The sequence below is a fragment of the Capra hircus genome, chromosome 6 (genome assembly GCF_001704415.2).
Source record: "Capra hircus breed San Clemente chromosome 6, ASM170441v1, whole genome shotgun sequence".
Classification (NCBI taxonomy): Eukaryota; Metazoa; Chordata; class Mammalia; order Artiodactyla; family Bovidae; genus Capra; species Capra hircus.
The window spans coordinates 81,484,246-81,509,337 of NC_030813.1; the positions used below are offsets into that span (position 1 = coordinate 81,484,246).

Below are 25,092 nucleotides of genomic sequence, written 5' to 3' on the forward strand. Positions count from 1 at the left end.
CCTGGGTATGTAGTTTCAGTTACACGAGACAAGAAGTTTCTAGAAATTAGCCATACCACATTGTGCTTACAATGAACAAAACTGCACTGTGTAATCTGCACCTAAAATTTTAATAGGGTAGATATCATGATATGTGGGTTTCTCTTGCCACAATAAAACAAAACTTCATCTGCTGCCTTACTGATTTTTTTTGTTGCTCATGTCCAACAAAATTCAAGAAAGGAGAGAACACATCATTTCCGGTAAAGCAGTCTCTTTTCATAAGCTATCTCAAAATTAGGTTAAACAAACTTTGGGGAATGTTGACTTAGCCCTTGTTTTTCAGAGCATGGCCCTTGACAAGTGGCATAGCTATCACCCAAGAGAGAGCTTGTTATAAATGCAAAATCTCAGATCCCAAACCAATCTATGTAAACAGATTCTGCATTGTAGCAATATCTTCAGAGGCACATTATATTTTGAGAAACACTGAAACAGGCCACATAACAAGAGTTGTAGCTAAATCTGGGCTTATTCTTTTATTTGCATTGATACAAATCTGCTTTTCTGAAACCACGAGTGTATCAGGAAACACGTCGTACCACTTAAGAACATAAGGGAGCATTTAATTTAGAAACATCATAATTCACTGGAAAACAGCTGTCACTTGGCTTCTCTTAGAAACATTTTACAAGATTTGTAAATAATTAAAAGTAAGCCTATTTTTATAGTGGTGCAGTTGGTAAAGAATCTGCCTGCAATGCAAAAGACAGAGGTTCAATCCTTGGGTAGCGAAAATCCTCTGAAGAAGGAAATGGCAACCCATTCCAGTATTCTTGCATGGAAAATGCCATTGACAGGGGATTCTGGTGGGCTACAATCCATGGGGTGGCAAAGAGTTGGACACGACTGTCTGAGCATATTATTATATTTCTGCATCTGTAGTTTTATTTTGCTATGACATTCTATATATTTGGCTGGTATTCCATTTAGTACATTAATATTTGTAGCTTCTTGAAATTACTTTTATTTTTTATTCCAAGGGAAGCTTGGAATAACAAATATCACGATTCAATTATTAATGGTCAACCAGAAAATGGGATCTTGTGCTTGTAGTAGGAATAGATAATGCTTATTAAGCAGTGGAGTGGGAAGGGAGGAGATCGTATGGGGTAATCAAAACTTAGCAGGGCACTGAGATTATTTTAATTCCATTTATAAAATTATGTAATTTTAATTTTGGGAAAGATTATAAAATCATAAAGCTCTATACCTTACCTGAGACAGGAGCATGGAAAAGCTAAATGTTTCTATTAAGTAGAAATTTCAAGCTTTCCATAATATCCTCTTTTATTTCAGATTGTTTACACTGATATAAACTTTTTCACTAGATACTCATTTATCAAGTTAAAAATGAATTAGAACTTGTCTGACATTAGTGAAGGTGGATAATTACTTGTGAACTCAGAGATTATCAACTTTGCACAGGAGCTGGGGAATCTAAATTAAAATTGTGACAGCTTTCTTTTATTAATAATGAAATTGACTTTAAATCACAAAGTTTGATTTACTAATAGTCAATCCTTGAGCCAGGAAATCTCTCTTTCTACAGGTATCTATCTTTCTGGTGAGTAAGATTTAGATTTTATCAGAGACAGCTCTTGGAGAAGGAAATGGCAACCCACTCCAGTATTCTTCCCTAGAGAATCCTGTGGACAGAGGAGCCTGGTGGGCTGCTGTCCATAGGGTTGCACAGAGTCAGACACGACTGAAGCAACTTAGCAGCAGCAGCAGCAGAGACAGCACTTGTAAATATCTAATAAATATTTTGTTTATTTATTATACCTCTCTCTATGCCCTCATAATGCAAAACAAGTCTCTGGAGGTAGCATGTTGTAGGCAGAAGAACCTGCAAGGCTTGAAACTTGCAAAGAACATTCATGAAAGGACAGGGAATGAATGAGAGGAGTCTGGTAAGAGCTTAGTTTGAAGATGTAATAGAATAATATTACATCTAGGATTCATTCTACTTCAGTGTTAAATTTGTTTATTTCCATCATGGTTTATCCTGATAATGGCTCACTGAATTGTTTCCTTTTGTGAAACGGAAGATGTAAAATCGAAGCATACTCATACTGCAAACATCTTCATTTATACTTTCAGAGTCCAATCTTATACAACTGGATGCTTATAAGCCTCTCAAAAGTAACTTGTCCACAATGGAACTACTGATTTACCAACCACAGTCTTGCTCCTCCTGTGGCTTTCCCCATAAATGGCAATTCTTTTCTTTAAGGGACTCAGGACAACAGTAATTTAAAATTATCATCGACTCTTCTCTTTATCTCACATTCCACATCTAATTCATAAGAAGCTTTCCTGTGGTTGCCTTCAAAGCATCTATAGAATTCAACTACTACTCACCATCTTGTTAGATTACTACCCTGATCTAACCCTAAGAGATGTGAATGACAGTCGTCTCCTCACTCTCTTTCCATTTCAACACTGACTTCTACCATCTTTATTCAACACAGCATCTTGATTAATCCTATTAAAGTAGAAATAAGATTCCATCACATCATAGCTCCAAAGCTCAGATTAAGACACAGTCTTTGCAGGGACCAAAGTGTTCACACACCATCTAAGCTCCTATTACATTTTCAAATTAAGCTCTTACCAGACTCCTCTCATTCATTCCATTGTAGCAACATTGGCCCTGTGGTCTCTTGAGCATTCTATGCAAGTTCCATTCAAGCCTTGCAGGTCCTTCTTTCTACACTATCCTCGGATATCTGTAAGGCCCACACCTTCAATTTATTCAAGCATTATTAGTCAGATCTTTCTCTAAAATAGAAACCAACTCTCAATAGAAACAATCCATAATCTCCTAATTTAGCGCTTCCTTTTCCATTTAATGTATTGTAAATGTATTTGTTCAATTAGTTTCTGTCTCCCCAACTCAAAGGTAAGTTCCAAAAGGCAGGAAATCAGTTTGTTTAATCTCCACTGTATCCTACTGATTAATAAGGACAGACATTTAGTAGGTGGTCAATTAATACCTTTTGAATAAATAAATGTTTCTTGTCACGTGTATAGTGAATAATGATACATGAAGTTAGTAACGTACACTGCTTAAGAGTTTGGAGTTTGGAGTCATGTAGAATAATTTTTTAAATCTGGTATTGTCCTATGTTATATTTATTGTATCAAATAAGGTATTTCACCTCTTCAAGGTTAAATTTTCCTATCTGTAAGTTGAGAACAAATATTATCTTTAGGATAGCACTGTTGTGCACATTAAAAGAGATAATATGTAAAAAGTATTAACATACCACATTCTTAAAGTAATGTTAATGATCAGTAGTGGTTATATCCTTGGATTGGGAAGATCCCCTGGAGAATGAAATGGAAACCCACTCCAGTATTCTTCCCTGGGAAATTTCATGGACAGAGGAGCCTGGGGGGCTACAGTCCATGAGGTCTCTAAAGAGTCAGACATGACTTAGTAGCTGAAGAGCAACAACATCCTATACTTTGAACTTATATGTGTCTTTAGCTCTGAAATATGTGTGTGTGTAGTGGTTATAACTGCTATATGCAAGGTCTTGTGAAAAGATCCTCATGCACTTCCTTTGTATGCCTTTTAACTTTTTCCCTAAAACACTCATGGTTTTATAGAACAAAGTTATTTAAATTAAAATATAAACTTTTTATCACTTTAACGCATATAAACTTTTTAGATAACTGCAATTTAGTCATTGAGTCATTTAATATTATTATTCATTTTTTAACTTATTTTATTGATTTATTTTTGGTTGTGCTGGGAATTGCTGCGCAGGTTTTTTTCTAGTTGAGTTCTCAGTGAGTGGGGATTACTCTCTAATTGCGATGTATGAGCTTCTCATTTCAATGGCTACTCTTGTTGTGGAGGACATGCTCTAGGGTGTACAGTTTCAGCCTAGCTCTCAGGCTCTAGAGCACAGATTAGTAGTTGTGCCACATGGACTTAGTTGTCCCGTGGCATGTGGGATTATCTCATATCAAGGGCTGAACTCATGTCTCTTGCATTGGCAGACAGATTCTTTACCACTGAGCCATCAGGGAAGCTTAATCAATCCTGTCTTTTTCAAAAAAAGGGTTAATATTACCTAATGTGTATGGTCGTATAACAGACACTAGAGGCACTGTAAACACATATCAATTTCAAAAAGTTCATCATGTAATATAATAATATATGTACAGAGAGATAACTATGATATAATGGGCAGCAGTAAATGCAACTAGGATCTGTAAGATTGTCTCTGGCTGAGAATTCATTCATTCAGCAAACACATGGAATCCTATATGCGCTGAGTACCGATCTAGAAACAGGTACATGTGTGCTCAGTTGCTCAGCTGTCTGACTCTTTGCAACCCTACAGACTGTAGCCTGCCATGCTCCTCTGTCCATAGGATTTTTCAGGCAAGAATACTGGAGTGGGTTGCCATTTACTCCTCCAGGATATCTTTCCAACCCAGGGATTGAACCTGCATCTCTTTTATTGCAGGTGGATTCTTTATTTACTGAGCCATTGGGGAAGTCCTGATCTAGCAACCTGGAGGTGAGCAAAATAAAACAAATGTAGAGCTCAGATGCTTTCCTTTACTCAGCTATTCAACATTATTAAGTAGCTTACTCTATGCAAGGCAGACAGTGAGGACAGAAGGAAAAATTAAGATAAAGCATGCTGGTCTCATGGAGAATGTCATATTTGAATAATCTTAAAGGTCAAGTAGAGCTAAGGAAAATGGAGAGAACATACTATGGCTGAATGAAGTATCGCCAAGGGGAAAAACAAGAACTAGGTAGAGATTTCTAGAAAAGAAATAGAATATAATGGAGATATGATCAAATTATAGCAAGAATCAAAATATATGTATTCTGCTTGATTTGTTTGCTCCTGGTGATGAAGCAGGAGAGAAAAGTGATTTTGTAAAATGTATGGAATGGACTAATGTCCATTGGAAAACACCAAAATGGCAAGACTAGTTTGAAGACCGTTGCAATAGCCCTGGGCGATATATAATAAGGACCTATAAAATAAAAATGACTTTATAGGATAGAATATCCTATATTTGAAAGATAATTACAAATTTATATAAGTCAGAATTGTCCTACAATTTAAACAATTAATTGTCATTGAATGTGCTATCTCCTCAGACACAGTAAGAAAAATAAGGAAACATTTCTTTCATTGTTCTCTAGCATTTTGTTTAAATTTATTAATTTTACAGGAGAACTAAAATATAACTGGCTTCCCTGGTGGCTCAGACAGTACAGAATCTGCCTACAATGTGGGTGACTGGGGTTGACCCCTGGGTCGGGAAGATCCCCTAATGGCAGGCAACCTACTCCAGTATTCTTGCCTGGAGAATTTTATGGACAGCCAGGCGACAGTTCATGGGATCACAAAGAGTCAGATATGACTGAGCGACTAACTCACACACACACACACATACAACTAAGACTTAATTGAAATATTTATTCAATTTTGATAACACTTCCAGGGGTGAGAAAAATAAATCTTAGCGAACCAAGAATGCTACAGTGGATAAATTATAATTTCCCTCTTAAATTTTGTTTCCTGAATCTATTTAAATAGTAAAAGCTGGCTCCATGTACGTTATATTAAAGCATCTTGCATTGTGAATGAGTCAATTAAGCCAAGAACTATGGGTTTTTACATCATTTGTCATAAAGCCTCTGTAGAATATATATCTGTTTATGATGTAGCCTGTTTAACAACAAATCACAGAAGGAATCTGAATGAGGGCCCATGTTTCTAGCAGGTGGGGTAGTAATACAGGAAAGAAGGTTCAGGATGGCACCACCCTGAGCAGTGCTACCTCAGGCTCCCCACCTTTGCTTCAATCAGAAAAATCACAAGATTTAGTTGCACTTATGTCTCATTATCTGTGTGCTGCAGGTTGAGAATAATTGCTGAATAAATTAGCATCAGATCAGAGAGCATGAAATTAAGGACACAAATAAAGTGAGTTGCAACATGGTAAATTAAAAACAAGTTGAAGACTTTCTAGGTTGAACATCAAGAGCTACATTTATTAGGGGGAAACAGTTTCAACTCATATAGAACAAATAAGACAAAGAAACATTTTAAATGTTTACATTTTGCTTTACACATATGTGTAACTTTATGGCAGCAACATCACAGAGAATATTCGATTAGAAGACTGGAAATGTTAAGTCTGTATTTTCAACCACAGTCCTGGTTTTTTAAACTAGACTTTACAGAATTTAAAGATGATCATTTGTTGATGATGACATTTGCTTCCAAAAACTAAAGTCTCAGATGCATATAAAATAGTATATGACAAATTCACTTGTCTTACTTTGAGAAGTTTAGTTGTCTTTTATTGTCTCAGCCAGGACCATTCACATAAAACAAGTTCTGTAATAAATTAAGGGTCTTTAAAAGTAGGTGAATATTAGCTTTAAGAATTTTTGGATCTGGTCTAGTATTATTTGAGGGTTTCCCTGATAGCTCAGATGGTAAAGAATCTGCCTGCAGTGCAGGAAACCTGGGTTCAATCCCTGAGTTGGGAAGATCCCCTGGGAAGGGAATAGCAACCCACTCCAGTATTCTTGCCTGGAGAATTCCATGGACAGTGGAGTCTGTCTCTCAAAGAGTTGGACACAATTGAGTGACTAACACTATTATTATCTGATGCATTTACTTAAATAGATGAAAATAAATGCTTATTCACTATTACAATTATCTTCAGTTTTATTCACACACACAAACATATCTTAATTTCATCTGCATAAAATTTTTATAAGGTAGGCATGATTTTTTCTTTTGTGTGACATTGAGGCTCAAAGTTTTAACTAAAGTGGCATGGATTAGTTCAAGTTTAAGTGTATTGGGTTTACATAATAATTAGGATGTTTCTGCTTCTTCAAGGAGCAAATATTTTTAGCCAGGGAGCTAAAAATATATATGCAAGAGAAAAAAATAAATGAAAGTTCTGAATAAGAGGTTTGGACAAAGTAAGGAATACTGCAGAAATTTACAAAAATCCTTACATTAGCACAGTGTTCAAAAGAAGGATGGAGAAGGAAATGGCAACCACTCCAGTATTCTTGCCTGGAGAATCCCAGGGACAGAGGAGCCTAATGGGCTGCCGTCTATGGGGTCACAGAGTCAGACACAACTGAAGTGACTTAGCAGCAAAAGAATGAGAGATTATTTCAGGGTTAAGTGATGAGGAATTATTTTGTGGAGGTGGTGATAGAATTTGAATAAGGTTTTGAAGGAACTGCAAAGGTAGTTAGGTTTCAGAGAAAGAGGCAATGTAGGCAGGGTTAACATATCAATTAAAATGGATTAGTAGTGACATGGATATGGAGAATTTCAGAGCACAAGAAGAGAGATAAGTGGAAAAGTAATAACCATGTATTTATTAATTACCTGCTCTGTGTCATGCCCATTTAAACGTTACTTGTATTAATTCAAGTCACCTTCACAACATCACTATGAGGCATTCTTATCCCATGTCATTAGTGAGGAAACTCAGGTTCTGAATGTATTACTAACTTGTGCAAAGCCACATAGTAGTTCATGGCAGAAGCAAAATTAAAATTAGTGGATAGATCCATAGTCCATGTTCTTGATCATTATGCAGTACTGCCTTCTGTGATCATAATAGTGATCTGACATTCTTCTACACATTAAAGCTTAACTCATTACAGGGTAGATTGGCTGCCTACATACAGCCATTAGTTTCACATATACCCTTGAGGAAGTCATGGTCAGTGTTTATTTGAGGAAGTGAAATTTAACAGTTATATTAAGGATGAAAAGAAGACATAAAATAAATCAAAGATTTTGTATACTATTATACTGTGACTGTCATTAAGAAGTATGTTTTACAATAGATAATACCTTTTTTGCATAGCAAATGATTACTCAATCACTGTTAACTCCTGTTTCCACAGCATCTATCCCGGTATATGCTATCACTAATGTCCTTCCAAAGTCCTTCCTCTCAGACAGAATATAGCCCCGTTCAAGTTCTGATTTCATTTTATTGGCCCTTTGACACTCTCCCTCACATCACATTCTAACTTAATATATCCCTCCCCATTCATCATAGGACATGATTTTTGTAAAATCTTTTTATTCCTTCAAAAAATTATTTTATTTGTCTCTCATTTGCCTCTTGCCCCTGCCCCTTACCTTTTTTTAGGCATCAAGTGGAGGAAAGAAACACATCTAAGTTTGAAGAAACCCACATGTCTGCAGGTAATTTTATTTCTGTGTTACGTTCCTCTATAGGCATTCTTACTGGAGATGTGTATCTCTCTGATTCATAGAGAAAAACAATCTTCCAGCAAAACAGGCTGATTCAAAAGCTCTGTCAAGCATCAACATGATACTCTTAGCTAAGATCTTTTTCTTTTGTGTTTTCACCTGTGACCTACTGCGAATGAATCATGATTTGAGAATTAACTGGTAATAAATCAGATACTTTTTTTCTGTTTCTTTTGTTCCTCTTTATTGTGAAAAAGCCATCTTTATTGCTGCTGTTGTTTTTGTTTTGTTTTCCATATTTAAAAGCAAAATGGCAGAAATGGACATCCAATCAATTACATTACTTTGCAGGATAAGAACACTTATTGAACATACATTGCTGCTATGCATATTTGGCATGTATCATTTAAAACTGGATTAATAGCAAACAGAAGTTGAACCAATGTTTAAGAAAAGTTTAAAGAGTGCTCCTTGCCGAATGTTTCAGATGATTTTACAAGTGGTATGAAGGGTATGAGGAATAAGGAAAGGAAAGAGAATACATAAAAATGGCAACAAAAAAATGGATTAAAAGAAAATAAAGGTGTCAGTCATGTGTCACATAACTACTTTACTGGATGACTGAAAAATTATTTGAAATCCTTATATTGGAACACTCAACACACAACTGTATTTACAAGAAATTAACAAGAATTTGACAGATGTGAAATTTTAGCTATTTTTGAGTAAAAACAGGATTTGCTTTAACAAAATAATTAGTCTTAAGGAATGTTCCCAGTCTTCTGAGGCTATTGCTTTCTTTAGAACTATTAAAATATCTCAACCAAAAAAAGGAATAAAAGAAATACAGCTGGCTATAAAGAGCCACTTAAAAGGTGGCAGGCACCTATGGTTACAGTAATCCTATTAAATGTTAAACTTCAATGCCTCAATCGAAACTTTGAAGTTAATATTTCATTAGGATAAAAAGTGAAAGAGCCAAGAGGAAAAAAAAAATGATACTTTTACTGTTTCTTTTATCTGGATACACTTTCTCTGGTGCTGAATTCATAGTAATTGAGTTAATACATATGTTTAAAATAATAAACAGAAATTCAGGTACATTGAAGATCAGCTTTGACAAGAACCCACTGAAGTATAGGACACATATTATGAATATCAGAGAAACTCTTAGAATTATCATGCCCAGAGTTCTGTGTATCCCGAAATTAACAATAACCTGGTAGAAGAAATTCAGATATTTATGGTCACACACACATGCATAGTTTGCCACTGTACTTACTTTTGGTCACGACACCCTCTAAGTGGATGATGTTAGGATGGTCAAACTGCCCCATGATACTTGCTTCCCCTAGGAAATCTCTGCGCTGTTTCTCAGTATAGCCTACTTTAAGGGTTTTAATCGCCACAGGTAATTCTCTCTTTCCTGGAAGTTTCAAACGTCCACTACAAACTTCACCAAATTCACCTTGTGATAAAGATGTAGAAAACACATAAACTCATTAAACATTTTTACTCTAAAATAGTAATCTGAAGTTCTCTTAGAATAGTAAGGTTTAGACAAAACAAAATTAAATGGGAGTCCAAATTTCCTTGTCATTGCTGAAAGACATTAATGGTCCATAGGGAAAAAACACCTATGGGTGACCATGAAACACTTGGGGGTTATTAGTTTCATCTGCCTTACATATAGAAACCTTAATGGAAACATTAGAAAGAAACCAAAAGCAACTGACTGAAAACCACTTCCTTCTTCCTTTGCTTTCTACTCTAGCAGTGACATTAATGAGAAAATAAGAAAAGATCATAGCAGGACAAAAAGGAAACAATCTTAATGAAGAGATGACCCATACACAAAATAATTGGATATTTGAATTTTGTAAATCTTTCTAGGCATTACAAATTACATATGTATGAAATATAATAAATAGTAGATAGTAAAACACCATGTTTGAATATTTATTTTTGCTGGTTTATTTTTTTCATAAGCTAGACATTTGCAGGTTTAACTATGAGCTATGCAGAGGGTAGTAGTAAAATATGATCAATTATATATCACTTTGAAAGCAAGACAATTACAGAAGATTAAAAACATCTTGAGTTAGATCAGAACATTGATATATTACACTCTATAATATAAACACCTTAAAAGTCTGAATTAAACACACTGTCTTACCTGCTCCAATAACTCTTTCAATGGTGATGCATGAAGCTTCTATCTCCTTGGCAAATTCATGGACAGCTTGATTGGGGTCCTCATAGGTATGTGGATCAATATAAGTTCTTACTCCTGGCAGTTTAACTGCAAAAATAAACGGGCATTAAAATAGAAGTACTGGTGATGGATGAGTGAAATTATAAATGTTATTAACGTGCAACTATGGCTTACATCTGTAATTTCTACAAGTGGCAGAGCTGCAAGGACAGACTCTTCTCCTGAGTTATAGGAGTCATTTGTGCAACTATCTCACTTTTATAACTGTAGAAATCTGGATTGCTGGCATGCACATGAAGTGCATATGTGAGGACCTATTTGAATAAATACATCTTTTAGCAGTAATGTTCAGGGAGTCAGTCTCTGAGGCAAACTAAGACACTTTTGCTTACCAAATTGAACAATGAAATGCTATTGGCTTAGTCGTTGGTTTGTTCTATTATGTTTTACTTAAAACCTCATCACAGATGATTTAGTTCTTATAAAAATAATTTAAAACAAATTTTCTGGTGCTTTGGTCCTATGACTGTTATAGAAGTCAAAAGAAAAAAAGAAATTCACTCTATTTTTTACTGCAGGGCATTATACAAGTCTCTCATATTCTATGAGCCTCAGTTTCATTACATTTTAAAGACTACCAATATTATCTTCAATGATATTTTTTGAGAATAAATAACATTAAACAAGATAGGACTAAAAATGGACTAAAAAATTCTTTTATGATTTTGATATGGCAGAATGACAAAAACAAACAAACGAAAAACCCCACTCTTTTTGTCATTTACTTGGCAAATCAACTCACACTGTACTCTTTATCTAAAAATGAACATATTATAATAATAAAATTAGAACCCATTTAGGCTAATTTTTAAAGCTCATGAATAAAACTTGATTTTCTGTATTTCTTAAAAGTATAATCTTTTTCAAGTCATTTGAACCAAGGTTGCTGTTACAGGATCTGCTCAGGGAAATTCCTGCCAAAATGGTAGAAAAAAAAAGGAAAAATTTATTCATTTATTCTGGTGGTTTTATCTAATGATATATTTCTAGTGACTATTGCTAGGAATTAGAATTGGCTGGAAATACAGTTTGATATATAACAACTTTTTATAAAGCAAGAAGTTTTTGTTTTCATTATTATAAAAGAGTTTGCTTTAAAGAACTGAAAAAACCATTACGTTATTGCCCAGGGTCAGCCAGCAACACTGCAAGCCCAGGAATGTACAAAAACACACTTTTTAACACAGTATTTTTGGTCAGTTTTTACAAATCTTTGCCTGAAAAGAAGCCAAAGTAACAATAAAGTCTCCCCTACTTTGCTTTATTTTGATTTTTTTTTTTTAACAGTTTGCTTACTGTGCCCATTATGAAAATGCATCTTTTCCTCTTCTGGGTCTTGTTTGGCTTTGCTGTAACCACACCGCCTGGAATAGAGTGAGCCAACATTAGCCACATCTCCCAAGCGGTGAATCACGTCAAACCCAGAAGCACACAACACAATTGAAATGACTGCAATCTTAAGTGATTTTCACACCAGCAGGATGGAACACCAATACTCTTGGATGAATCGTATTTCCACAGCCAATATCCCTTATTTCTGCCCAGATTCCACTGAGAAGTCTGAAGCTCTCCAAATCTATTTTTAAACATCACTTCACCATACACCACACACCAGACACTTCTCTGTTGCCTTCCTCTTTTACTTTTTTTAACCACCTCTGAGGCCCCTGCCTGCCTTTTTCAGATGAGCTGTCCCAATATGCCTCTGATTCAATAGTCTCCTCCTTTCAGCACCTTACATTATCATTTTTAAATTTTTTTTCCTCTTGTTTTGGAGTTTTTAGTTTTTCTGCTGACTCTTTTCCCCTTGCAACCACTCAGAGATCACTGTCAAGTTCCCAAGGTTTGCAAACTCTCTCAGCTCCACTCCCCAATTCTTGGTCTCTCCTGTTTTTCTCTTCTTACTAATTTGTAAGTCATTTTCGACCTGCTCTTATTACTTACAAAAAGCTTCCCCTCTAATGTTCACTGATGACATATTCATCTCTAAATCCAAAGACTTTTTCTTAATTTTTAATCCATGATTAATTGAAATCCCTAACTATTCCTTTTCTGATATTTCTTACTGCTCTTTTCATTTATATGGACAATTCCCAATGTCCTTTGCCCAGGCTTCTCTGGTTCTCTACTGTAGATCTATCCATTTCCATCAATTTAAATTAATCTCTATCCCTCTGATTTTATCCTTTCGAGAGTTACATTTTTATTCCTTGTAGATTTACTTTATAGGAATATTCCCCAGGCATTCCACTCAAAAGATTTGGGGAAAAAAACAACAACAACAATATCTTTCTCTTTACTTTCAATCTTGATCTGCTGCCTTCTTTTCCTCTCAATAACACTTCCATGGCTTAGTACCTTAAGATCAAAGCTCTATGCTTGTGTACCTCACAATAAATGTGCTGTCAAATTCCAAGCATTATATAACATAAAATCTTATGGTCCATCTCGTCCATCTCATTAGTTCTACCCCTTCTTCAATTAAAGCCTTGTTATTTTTTCATTTGGATTACTATCAGTGCCTCTGAACTGATGCCCTTGCATTCTATAACTGCTTTCCTGAACTATACTAGACATGGCTATAGCCACATTACCATAAATAAAGTACCCTGCTATTATGTTACCTCTCTCCTGAAAACATTTCAATACAAATGTAAAGATTCCTAAGTGTAGCCCCAATGCACACTTCCTACCTCATCTCCAGGATACTTCTCCATGCTTCCATATGTTCCTATATACTGGTTCCTACACTTAGCATGCTCTTCTTAACAATCTCCAATTATTCCAAGTCCAGTTCAATTGTTGCCTTATGTTTTTTTTCCCCCCATTACCACTGCTTATTTCAATCTTCCTCACTATGAACCCAGTAGTTTTCAGTATTCCTCTCATGGTGAGATTCCCAGTCGACAATACAACATAGTCATTTGAGAATATTTTTTGGTTCTCATGTTTTATTGTTAGTTTCTTAAATAGCAGCAACTACTGTTCATCTATAAATTTCTCAAGTCACTTGGCACCTAGATCGGACTTGGCACCAAAAATATGTGTCACGCTGATGAAATGAATAAATGAATGAGTGGATGATATTCTGATTGAGTCTACATAATGACAAGTGTTTGAGAGAGAATAGGCTGATGAATACTAAAGTACATGAACAACAATATAACATTAAAACAATTGACCAAAATAAAAATATTTTAACTACTTTTAGTGAAATTCCTAAGGAGGTGAATTTATTATTTACAAATTCTTAGAAAAAAATTGTTTATCAAGAACAAAATTTCACTTATTTCTGCATAAAGAAAATACTGCTGAAATGTCAGGTTGACAAACTATTTTCATTAAAAAGTTGACTGAAAACTACTACTGAATGTAAGGGAAGTGGCCAACTGACATGCACTGAGGGACTGTTCCTGGTTTCATATTCTAAAATGTTTCTTAAATATGTGTATATTTAGATGTAAAAATAAAACCTATTGTATTCTCTATCTTTCCTAGTGTATAATTACACATATAATACAAAATAGATTACAAAACCTGTTTTTGTGCCATTTTTGATGAAAAATATAGTTATCTTAATTTTATCATGTTAAAGAACTAGCAGTTTATTAGTAAATTACAGTTAGCAAAATTTGAATAAACTTGAAATAATGTGCTTAATACATATAGTGTTCTTAGGTGAGGAGCATCACACAATGGCAATCTGTGGCCTTTCAAATAGTATTCAAAACACGTAGATGCAAGACATCTTGAATCACTTCACAACAGTGAAATGGAGAGAAAAAATAAATACATGATATCATCCTGAAGTAACAGTTGATCTATTCAAGCTGATATTTAAGTTATTTTAATATTGTTCATAATTTTAGGTATTACATTCTTCTTTCAATTGATGTATGTGCCTTCACACAGAAAGCAGTGATACTGTTTTTTATTATTAACAATATTCTACATACAATTGTGAGAAATCATCCTGAGATTTACGTTATGTAAATAACACTGACAGAAAACTTCATTAGAGGAATTCTAAAGAGACTTAAAAAGTATACAAGTTCTTGCAGTTTACATTAGAAAACAAACATCCATCCAACCTTCAGCTCTCCTACGTTCAGAAAAAAATTAAACTTTGAAACTTGTATCCTCTAATAGTCTTTATCATTAAATAAGTCTCATGAATATTTAAATGTAATGCAAATTCTTATATGAAAATGGAAATAAAACTTTGGATCTAATCTTAAAAATGATTTGGGAATATCTTGTTGAGGAGCAGTTAACATTTTAATACCTAGGGTGAGAGTCAGGAGGGCAATAGGAAGGAGTTATTTCTGACTATGGACTTCTCTGGAGTTCTATAACATATATGGCTGCATGTTACATTAACATATAAAATTAAGTTCTGGAAACCCCCAAAGCACCATTAAAACAAACCTCAACAAGATACAGCAAGTAAAAGTGCAGCTGGCAGAGACTGCACTCAAGCAGTGGTTCAGCCTCACTGACAAAGCACTGCAGGAAGCCTGTTCATTCAGTATCATTTTCTGTACCTTGTCCAGATACATCATTGTAACCCATCAGACACAGTCAGTAAGTATGCCCGTCCATATATAAATTACAACTGCCATCTTCTGGAACCTTTTTTCTTTCTGAACAGAAAAGAAACAGTTTCTTCATTTTGCTTCAATCACAATTTTAACGGATTTTGATATTACTGTGCTGAAAATATCTTAATATAATTAGAGGAATCATCCTCTACCCATTTATACATATCTTCTTCTAGAAAATGATATTATTTTAGTACTAGAGGGGGCATGAGAAATTGCATTAAATGTAGGCATAGTTTATCCTCATTAATGAAATTTATTAAAAGGCTTTGAGTCACGCTTTCTATATAATATATAAGTGATTTCATGGTTAATTTGGAGATCAATCTAATTTCCCATATCTATCCTAAAGATTTAATAATACAACTTGATGATATTAATGTTGCTTTTAAAAACAGACCAAGCCATTAATTCTAAATTTGGATATTAGAAACTTCCATAGACATGGAATAGTAAATAATAATCTTTATGAATGGATGGAGGTACTAATGACTAATTTATTTCTCAGATGTAAATTGAGGATTAGATAATAAATTAAAGGTAGGAATGTAAAGCCCTCAAAGAGTACCAAGTGAAGAAAAGAATCAGAACTTTCTAAATGACACTATGATGAACAATGAGGAGAGATGAGTGAACAAAAGAGCAAAAGGAGATTGTAGATCCTTATTCCACAATAACCTCCACAAAATCAGATTTTTCTTTATTTTAGCCTACTGAAATGAACACTGAATAAACACTCTTTTTCCTTCCTTAATTCTAAATATGGTGGGGAGGAAGCAATGGTGAAAGAAGTAATGGTTCTGCATTTTGATGTTTTTGAAAGAGTGAGCATATGCAGTACCTGGCTCAGAAATGGACATGCCTACAGCTGCTGTATTGTCCAGATGGATTAAGAAATGCTTTACCAGTAAAAATATTCAAAAGGAAATGTTTTAGCAAACATTAGAGTCAATATGTCTTGCTTATAGAAAAGTTCCTTGTATTGTATCCTCTTTTCAAAACATATTTCTTCATATATGTACACACTCTTGCTCTGACATAATAATGACCTCAGCCACTGCATAATGTTGTGTTTAAAGTTTTATTGCTGGCATCTTAAAAAAAAAAAAAGTTACAATTTTGTGGGAAAATAGTTTGACCTTTTCATTTCAAGTTTCTCTCTAACTGAAAAAAGGCAGTTTTAATAAGAGCTCAGGTAACTCATCCCCCATAAAATAAAGAAGAATGTGAATATTAACTTATTATTAATAATAGTTAATAAATACTTAAAATAGATTGCTTTATTTTTGAGGACCACAGATGTATAAGAATGTGAGTGCAAATGCAGTAAAATGGGATACTGGATATATAGGCGGTCCTGCTAGCATTTGTATAAGAGGTACGGGATTTTGATTTTCTTACAGATAATATAAGTTACACAAAACTGTAACTCATGTATTATCATTTACTGAAAATTACCAGATACACTTTTAAAAGAAAATATACTCATTTTGGGAAACATGCTTTTCCTACACAGGAAATGAGAGTGATGATTATACTACAGAAATATAGCAAACATAGCTGTGTTCCCATCTCACATTCTATCAAGCGTACTAACCTCCTTACGACTAACGGCAATGTGAGAAGTGGACTTATGTCTTTTTTTGTGCCTTGTATATAATTTTTAATTTCTATATCCTAAAAGATAAAGAAAAAACTTATAAACAACACTTTCAAAATAATGCAGTGTATATGAATTTGTAATTTGTTTCATTAATAAGCTCTTCAAGTCCTTCCAGAATTAGCAATAGTGGGAAGACATGAATAATCTGAAATATTTTAAAGAATTCAAAGATGAATCATTGCCTCTTCATTACTGAGTTAAATTTTAATTACCTTAGAATTCTGACATGAAATATACTTTCTAAAGTATGACAAGTAAGGATTGTGTCTCCCTGTTTTCAACAAATTGTGTTCTAATGAGAGAGTAGGAAATATCCTACTAATTTTTAAAATAATTCATGGATAAATGAACTAGCTCATATGACCAATGATTTTCTCAATTAGAGTAGTCTCATTTAATATCTCCTATGGTCTGAGGTGCCACAGGTATTATAAAAATGGGTTTGGGAGCAGTTTATAGTTACATTTTATATAGCAAGCCTTCAACTGGAAATTAATATATTATCTATTGTGTGGAAAAACCTCACACTTGCCTGCCATGAGCACATTAAATGAGGGTCTAGAATTATAAGGGATGATTTTTACTCTCTATGTATTTTTCCTAACTATAAGATAGAATAGTATTTCCACATATCTCCCGAGCAGAAATCTGCTGTAAATGAATGAAATAATCAGTGAAATGTATGTAAAAAGAAAACCTTGTTCACTTCAAATGTCAAGAAACTTTCAGTTAATTAAACTAAAGAAAAATAGTTCCTTGAAACATTTAAGAAAATAATGTTTCAATGTAATTTACAACCATTTTTATCAGAAAAATATGTTTTATTTTAGTTTTATATTCTGAATTATGAAAGAAGAATTTATCCCTTGTACTTCTGATTTTAAATATTATTAAAAATAAGCAATAATAATTTCTAAAAGAATGAGGATGACTTCCTAAAAATCAGAGTAAGTAAATCAACAAAATAAGAATTTAACATCTCTATTTTCAGAATAGTGAACTCCATTTTCCTTGTCATGCACACCCCTCAGAAGCAGTAAGTGCACAAAAGCATTGGAAAGCTTGAAACCTAATAAATGAAGAGAATAATCTAATGTGTTTGAATTCAAGAAATGTAAGAAAAAGCCACCTGGGGACTATGGGATATTTCAGAACTTATAATAAGCATGATGTTTTATATACACACACATATATATATATATATGTTTTTGTATTCATAGACAAAAGTGAATATCAAGGAGCAAATAATAACTTTATTTTAGAAATTTCACATATTAATATATCATTTACATTGAAGATTATCAATTCAATATTGGATGCCTATAAAAATAGATTGGATGTAGGGTGGGAGGACTAGAATCCTAAGCCAGCTGTGATTAAAATAAAAATACTTCTGTTAAAAATGTAAGCAGTCTTGGGGATAGAGTGCTTAAAATTTAGGCATCTGAGTTTCATTAGAACATATTACAGAAATATCATCCACAACTGGGTAGATTTTAATCAAAGCAAGAAGAATATTGTAAAAATTAACATTATGCCTATGTTTCCCAATTTCACAACAAAGTAAGCAACTAGAGTGACAAAAAATAATTTGAGATCAAGACAGCAAAATGTAATTAGCATTTGCAAAATAATGGAGCATGTTTCTGTCGTGGGAACTACAATAGTAAAACTCAGAACTCCATAGCCCTGGAGATAATTTAATAAATCTGAATTGCAAAACCAAGGATCTAGATGAATGATGTTGAAATTATGTCTTTCAGACCCTAAGATTTCCATAAGGTATATTAAAATAATTTGAAAAGCCAGGATATTTACAATTGGCAATTTTCATGTATAAGCATTGCATTATATTAAGGTCAAAACCAAGCACACATACTCATGCCTAGTCTTTCAGAAATGCAAAAAAAAAAAAAAAAAAAAAAGATTCCAAAATCTCAAAATGTCCAACTTCTGTCCTGTAATTGTAAATATGTCTGTTCACAAATGATGACAGAATGATCCTTGGAAATTATTTATGTGGTAATTGACAAATCCTAATACGATTATACAAACAAAATTAAGAGACAAGATTTTGGGTCAAGGTTTCATAGTATTTTACTGATTCTAGTAGGAAAATTCTTCTCAGTCCTAATTTCCACTATCTAAAGTTGTTTTTCTCCCAAGGCTTTAATCTAAAGAAACATTATCTTTAACTGAAACCTTATACTGACCAGAAATTATGAAATGAAAATTGAGAAATCAGAGAATAAAAACATATTTAGCTTCCATTCCCCCCAAACAATAATTTAGAACAAATTTCTGGTTGTCTAATTTATGTAAACTCAATTAAAGTTTGTTTCTTTTGCTTTATTTTGTTTTGTTTTACTAAGAATGCATTAAAAAATTATGGCTCTTCCATAAATATTTGCACCCAAACTGTTATCATTTTTGGGTACCTAAGCCCATTTGTGGCTAAATAACTTCTGTTTTTGGTGCTACAGACACACTTAAATGCACACACATACACAAATATAAATGCACACACACAAAGATACCGATTGAGTTAAAATTAGTGACATTTTTAGAGAAAAATGTTAGGAAAAAAAGGGAAGATTTAGGAAATAAAACGTATTTTCTTAAGTTTCCTGGTGTGTTCCTTGTGAAGGAAGTGTTCCAGCTTTCCACTTTTCCTCTATTATTTGTTCATTTTACAAACTCCCTGAAGTCAACTATACAGTAGAAAAAGATACTATTTTTTAAAATATCAAGCAATTTAAATCCAGCTAAAGTTAGTTTTCACCAATACTTTTCTGAGTCATGGCTTCATTAATGTTCATATACCCATTAAGATATCTTTGAGGTTTAGTTCAAGGTATGTCTGGATGTCATTTTTTTTTCTCTCCAAGATGTAAATTCTATTCTGCTTCAGTGATGATTTTATCTCTTATAATATCCGTATTTGAGAGTCAAGTTAGAATAAGCAACTCAGTGATCATTTTTAAATTTTTTATAGAGCAGTAAAAAAAAATAAAATCACAGTTTCAAGCCATTTATATTATACTTCAGCCACTGTCAACCAGATTTCAGGTTTTTTTTTGGTTTTGGTCTGTCACTGAAATCACAGGAACAAATCTGTACTTTCATATTAACTTCAATTTTTTTTTCAAATAAAAACATTTCACAAGATTTAAAAAAAGATCAAAGAATCTTATCAGTCTGTGTTTACACTCTCTTGTTCTCAGAAGATCATTGGTACCTCTTCCACCACTTCTCACATCTACACACACTCAACCACACCACAGTTTTTTGAATCAACAAAAATTAATTTACACCTAGAAATAAAAGTAACAATTTTAAAGGCCCATTCTCTAAAATGTATTTCAGTTCTTTTCTTGGCAAATTGTGCCTACAAATAATAGCTCAATATAGTAGTGGAGTGATTCAGACTCCTTAACCTAGACAGAAATTATCTGGTAGTTTTTACAAGGTAGCTCACTATTGTGTAGGAGTCCCTCTAAATCCCCTGGAGCAGGAAATGGCAACCCACTCCAGTATTCTTGCCTGGAAAATCTCAGGGAAAGAGGAGCCTGGCAGGTTACAGTTGATGAGGTCTCAAAGAATCAGACACGACTGAATGACTGAGCACACAGCACTCTCTAAATCTGTAAAGAGAGTTCATTGTTCTTATGTTCTAGCCTACAAGTTTACTGCTATAACCCAGATATATTTAAGATTTGTATTTGTAAATAATTAAGACTATCCCATTCGGACACTGACCCCCAAAATATGGATGCTTTTTACTTCACTGATACCGAATTAGCAATATCACATAATATCTGAAATAATTCAAGCTTAAACTATTAAGTTAGCCATTTAAAATTAAATGTGGTTCTGTTTTCCAATGCAACATATATTCACAATGATTATTAAAATAGAATACCCCACTTATGTTCATTTCATGGTTCTGGGAGACAGAAAAAGTGACTTCCCCTTGACAGAAGTAGCATTCTATTTCCATGTATAATATGGTTTTAATCTTAATGGAACAACATAAACAGTGACATGTTAAATGTAAAACAGATGTTAAAATCTTACAACTCCCTGGTTTAAATCAGGACCACAGCAAAAGCCTTGGAAGAGAAGTATGAATGCTTGACATAGGGGTGATACACTTTACGGATGTTTTATTTAAAAGTATATGTAGTGAAATCACTCAAGATTCTTTCTGGAACAGTTTCATTCTACTCTTCTTTTAAACTGTAACTGGTGCACTAACTACGAAAATGTACACAAATGAAAAAAAAAAAGGATGCTGACGATAATACATATAGGTGGGACAGCACATAGGAGTGAAAGCAGGAGGGGAACACTAACCATATTAGGCTTGGATGGGCAACAGCGCACAGGGAAGAAGCCCTTCCACAGCCACAATCGCAGCAACTGAAAAGCAAACAAGAGAGCCCAAGATAAGGAAGAGATCCCACTCCCTCGATACAGCATAAAGACACGACCAATTCAGACAGGTGTCTGTTCTGCTTTTTAAAAGCAAAAATTCCTACAGGCATACAATTAATTTTTCCACAATGCCCTTCAAATTAAGAAGCATTTTATGGATTTAAGAAATACCACGCTGTATTAAATTGTTCTTTTTATTATACTTAAAGAGCATATTTGATAGGAAATATAATGAGTCAATGTATTTGATTATCCAATTAAAACAAACAAATAAAGCTATAAGCCCATTTGAATATATCTTTCCTCAGAAATGCCTGCTAAATTTATATTCAAAAGACATTCTAAACAGCCTTGTAAATAATTTTTTTGAGTAGAACCTACAAATTTAAGATGGAGAATAATGCCTTGCTTATTTGACCCACTGATTTCTTATAGCAGCGGCATCATTTATCACAGACTATTGACAATGCTATGCTTACATGACTTCACCAATCATTTATGGAAAGTGACCATTTAATTTACATTTCAGATTTTAAAAATGCATCTCTATAATATATTCACAGAGCTATTGCTATATATAAAAAAATCAACCTATATATATAATACATGCACTTTTCTGGATATTGCAAGATTCAATATTCTTTTAATCTACCACATATTCATAGTAAAACAAAAATCCAGAAAATACCAAGTAAATTGTTTAATATAATGTATTTTATTGTTAGAAATCACATAAATTACTGGCAGAATAGAACACAAAAGTTATATAGTGTTTCAATGCATTTACTTCCAGTTTTTATAAACTGTCCTTAGAGTGATTTCAGGACAACTGTGGGATGAGCTCAATAATGATACCACATAACAGCAGGCCAAGACTTTTATCTAAACTCTGTTTATTTTGAACTTTAATTATGAAATATATCTACTCATTTTATATCAAATAAGGAAAAGAAAATACAATATAAACATCCAATATATTTGGAAATGCTAACAAAATTAGACAAGTATTTCTAAATCAAATTCCAATGGACATTTCTCAAAGGAAAATTAAGCAAAGTTCCATATAGTTTCTTTGGAGCACTGATAGTACTTTAATTTTTCCCATTACTAAGTATCTGAGAATTTGGCTGTCACTAAAATGGCAGCGTGACATTTATTTCCAATTTGATTCTTTGTATTTTAAAAAATATGCCAAATAATTATTTTCACTGTAGAGATATTAAAAGTCAAAGTTCAATATATCAAATTATTAACATATTTATAAGAGCATATAAAGCATCTGTACAATACTTTGGCAAATCTTGATATACTTCCTTAAAATTACATTTATTTTATTAACGTCTTTGATATCTTTGATATGGCAACTCTCCTATTGCTTCTGTTTATATAAGTACTCATATTTAGGAGTGGCAAACTATATAGCCCATAGGCCAAATCTAGCATACCATTTATATCTGTAAATACAGCGTCATTGGAACATAGCCACACTCAGGAGTCCTGCTTGCTGTCACGGCAGACTTAGGTAGTTGTAACAGAGAATAAGTGGCTTGAAAAGCCTAAAACATTTATCAGGCATTTTAAAGAAAGTCTGCTTTCCTTTTATTTTAAACTATTAGTTTTGTGAGATGAGGATGATTCCTTGATCTTTTTTTCTTTTCCCCCTCACAGTTTAATCATAATGAATGGCATATAAGTAGTTTCACTGTAATCGATATTACCTAATGGCACAATTGGGCTTCCCTGGTGGGTCAGATGGTAAAGAATCTGCCTGCAATGCAAGAGACCTGGGTTCAATCCCTGGGTTGGGAAGATCCCCTGGAGAAGGGAATGGCTACCCACTCCAGTATTCTTGCCTGGAGAATCACATGGACAGAGGAGTCTGGCAGGTTACAGTCCATGGAGAATCACACGGACAGAGAAGCTTGGTGGGCTACAGTCCATGGGGTTGCAAAGAGCTGGACATGACTGAGCCACTAATGGCACAATTATCTCAACTTATTAATAGTTATTAATATGGAACATTTGCATATATGTGTTAATTTTGAATAGTACATTTCCAAATCAATAAATAATATTAGATTGTTGAAAAATGTACACAACTGTTTTTTAACAGTTAAAAAAAGGTGATCTCATCTCTAACAAAGTATAAATATTTTTCTAGTTGAGTGTGCAGAGTTTATAAACTCATATAGAATTGTACTTAGGAAAGCAAGAACTGGGCTGTGATTGGTCATTATCTATAAGGATTTGTTTAATGCTTGATCAGTGTTCTAAGACTCAAAAACTACACTCATGATTTCAAAAATACTAGCATTTTATTTGGTCCTCTTCATTTGAAAGAAGATAATAACACTTTTTTCTTACAAATTAGTACATATGCATGCACATACTCACACACACTTCATTATAACACTGCAAATTTTACTTCTGAGGAATATAAATTATATTACTTATCATTAGACTTCAAGTTTATAGTTTTTAAGAAGTTTAATCAAAAACCTGAAATCATGTAAAATCAAACACTCATACTTCTGTTTTTTTCTGTCATTGTTTTAGATTTGGTACTGATATTTTCTTTGACTTGTTTTAAGATGGCATATTTATTTAAATACCCTAGTTAACCTATTTGTATTTCAGATTACAGGCATAAAATAGGGATAATAATGGATTCTATCTTATAGGTTTTGTGAAAATAAAGTGAGAGAAAATATGTATTCAGTTAGATCAGTGTCTGGCACATTGTATGCTTTGGGAGAAAAGTAGTAGCTATTGCTCTTAGTAATATAATCAAAGTGATAGAATAGATTCTCATTATCTCAGAGAAATTTATTTTCATGATCCATATACTACTACCATACTAAGTATTTCCATTTATAAAATAACTAAATATCTAGTTCCATTCAGACCAACTCACATAAATATAGATGGCCAGTGTAATTTAAAAAATCACTTCCACGGAATAAATTTACTGAGGGTATAGTGATCAGAGCAGACTGTGCATTAATATATCATTAAGAAAATTAAAACTGAAGCTCCTTTTCTATAAATATCTGAAGTGGAATAGTAATCCCTCAAATTACTCATTTTAAATAAACTCTGAGGATGCTGTCACAGTAACACTTCAGCACCAGATGGTACAAAATACATGTTCTTTCCTTAATCAATAAATACTCAAAGTACAGGTTAAAAACGCTTACAAGTCTCAGAAATAATTTAGGAACAGAAACCAAAATATGCTAGAAATAGCAGCCAATCTAATATACATGAGCTATGCTTCAACACAGAGTCCATCTGCATTCCCATCAGATTTTAGCACCTGGAGTCTGTAAGTAACTGCATGCAGCTATAACAAGATCATTATTATCCAAGTTTAAAATAGTTTAGCCTTTCTAGACTTAATATAAAATGGTAGATCTTTGTTTTAACAAGATATTTTGATTTGTCCTTCTGAAGATTAACATGTGATAAGGGAAGCTTTCCAGACCCAAAGAAGATCCAAATGAAATTACTTTAGCCAGGTCTTACACAGAGTTGATCAATAAATGTACTAAGTGTGTCAATGTAAGATAACCTCCCGTCTGCTGAAGAAAGGTGATTATAAGGCTAAGGAAGAAATCCTCAAAGATATTAGATCAGAGAGCAAGACTAAAGGCTGTGGATAAATGATGACTTAAATTCTTAAACAAGAGATCATACAAGTGGATAAGAAAAACACAATGATCCTAAAAGATAAATGAGAGAGGCAGAAAGCAATTCCACCAAAGTATTTTAATTAAATAGAAAGTATTTTCAGTTTACTTTAAAAAAAAGGAAATGAAAAAGTTA

General features: G+C 33.4%; 1 protein-coding gene across 5 annotated transcripts in view; it reads right to left on the reverse strand.

Annotated features, from left to right (window-relative positions):
- The window catches only part of EPHA5 (EPH receptor A5), a 411,524-nt gene that overhangs the window by 42,453 nt on the left and 343,979 nt on the right, over positions 1 to 25,092 (reverse strand). For 3 of the 5 annotated variants that reach the window (XM_018049506.1, XM_018049503.1, XM_018049502.1), the window contains 4 exons: positions 21,187 to 21,252; positions 11,863 to 11,930; positions 10,468 to 10,593; positions 9,574 to 9,759 (listed from right to left, as the gene is read on the reverse strand). In XM_018049506.1, coding sequence (XP_017904995.1) covers positions 9,574 to 9,759; positions 10,468 to 10,593; positions 11,863 to 11,930; positions 21,187 to 21,252 — 446 coding nt within the window. The remainder of the gene's footprint in view (positions 1 to 9,573; positions 9,760 to 10,467; positions 10,594 to 11,862; positions 11,931 to 21,186; positions 21,253 to 25,092) is intronic. The other 2 variants (XM_018049505.1, XM_018049504.1) reach the window with 1 other exon arrangement.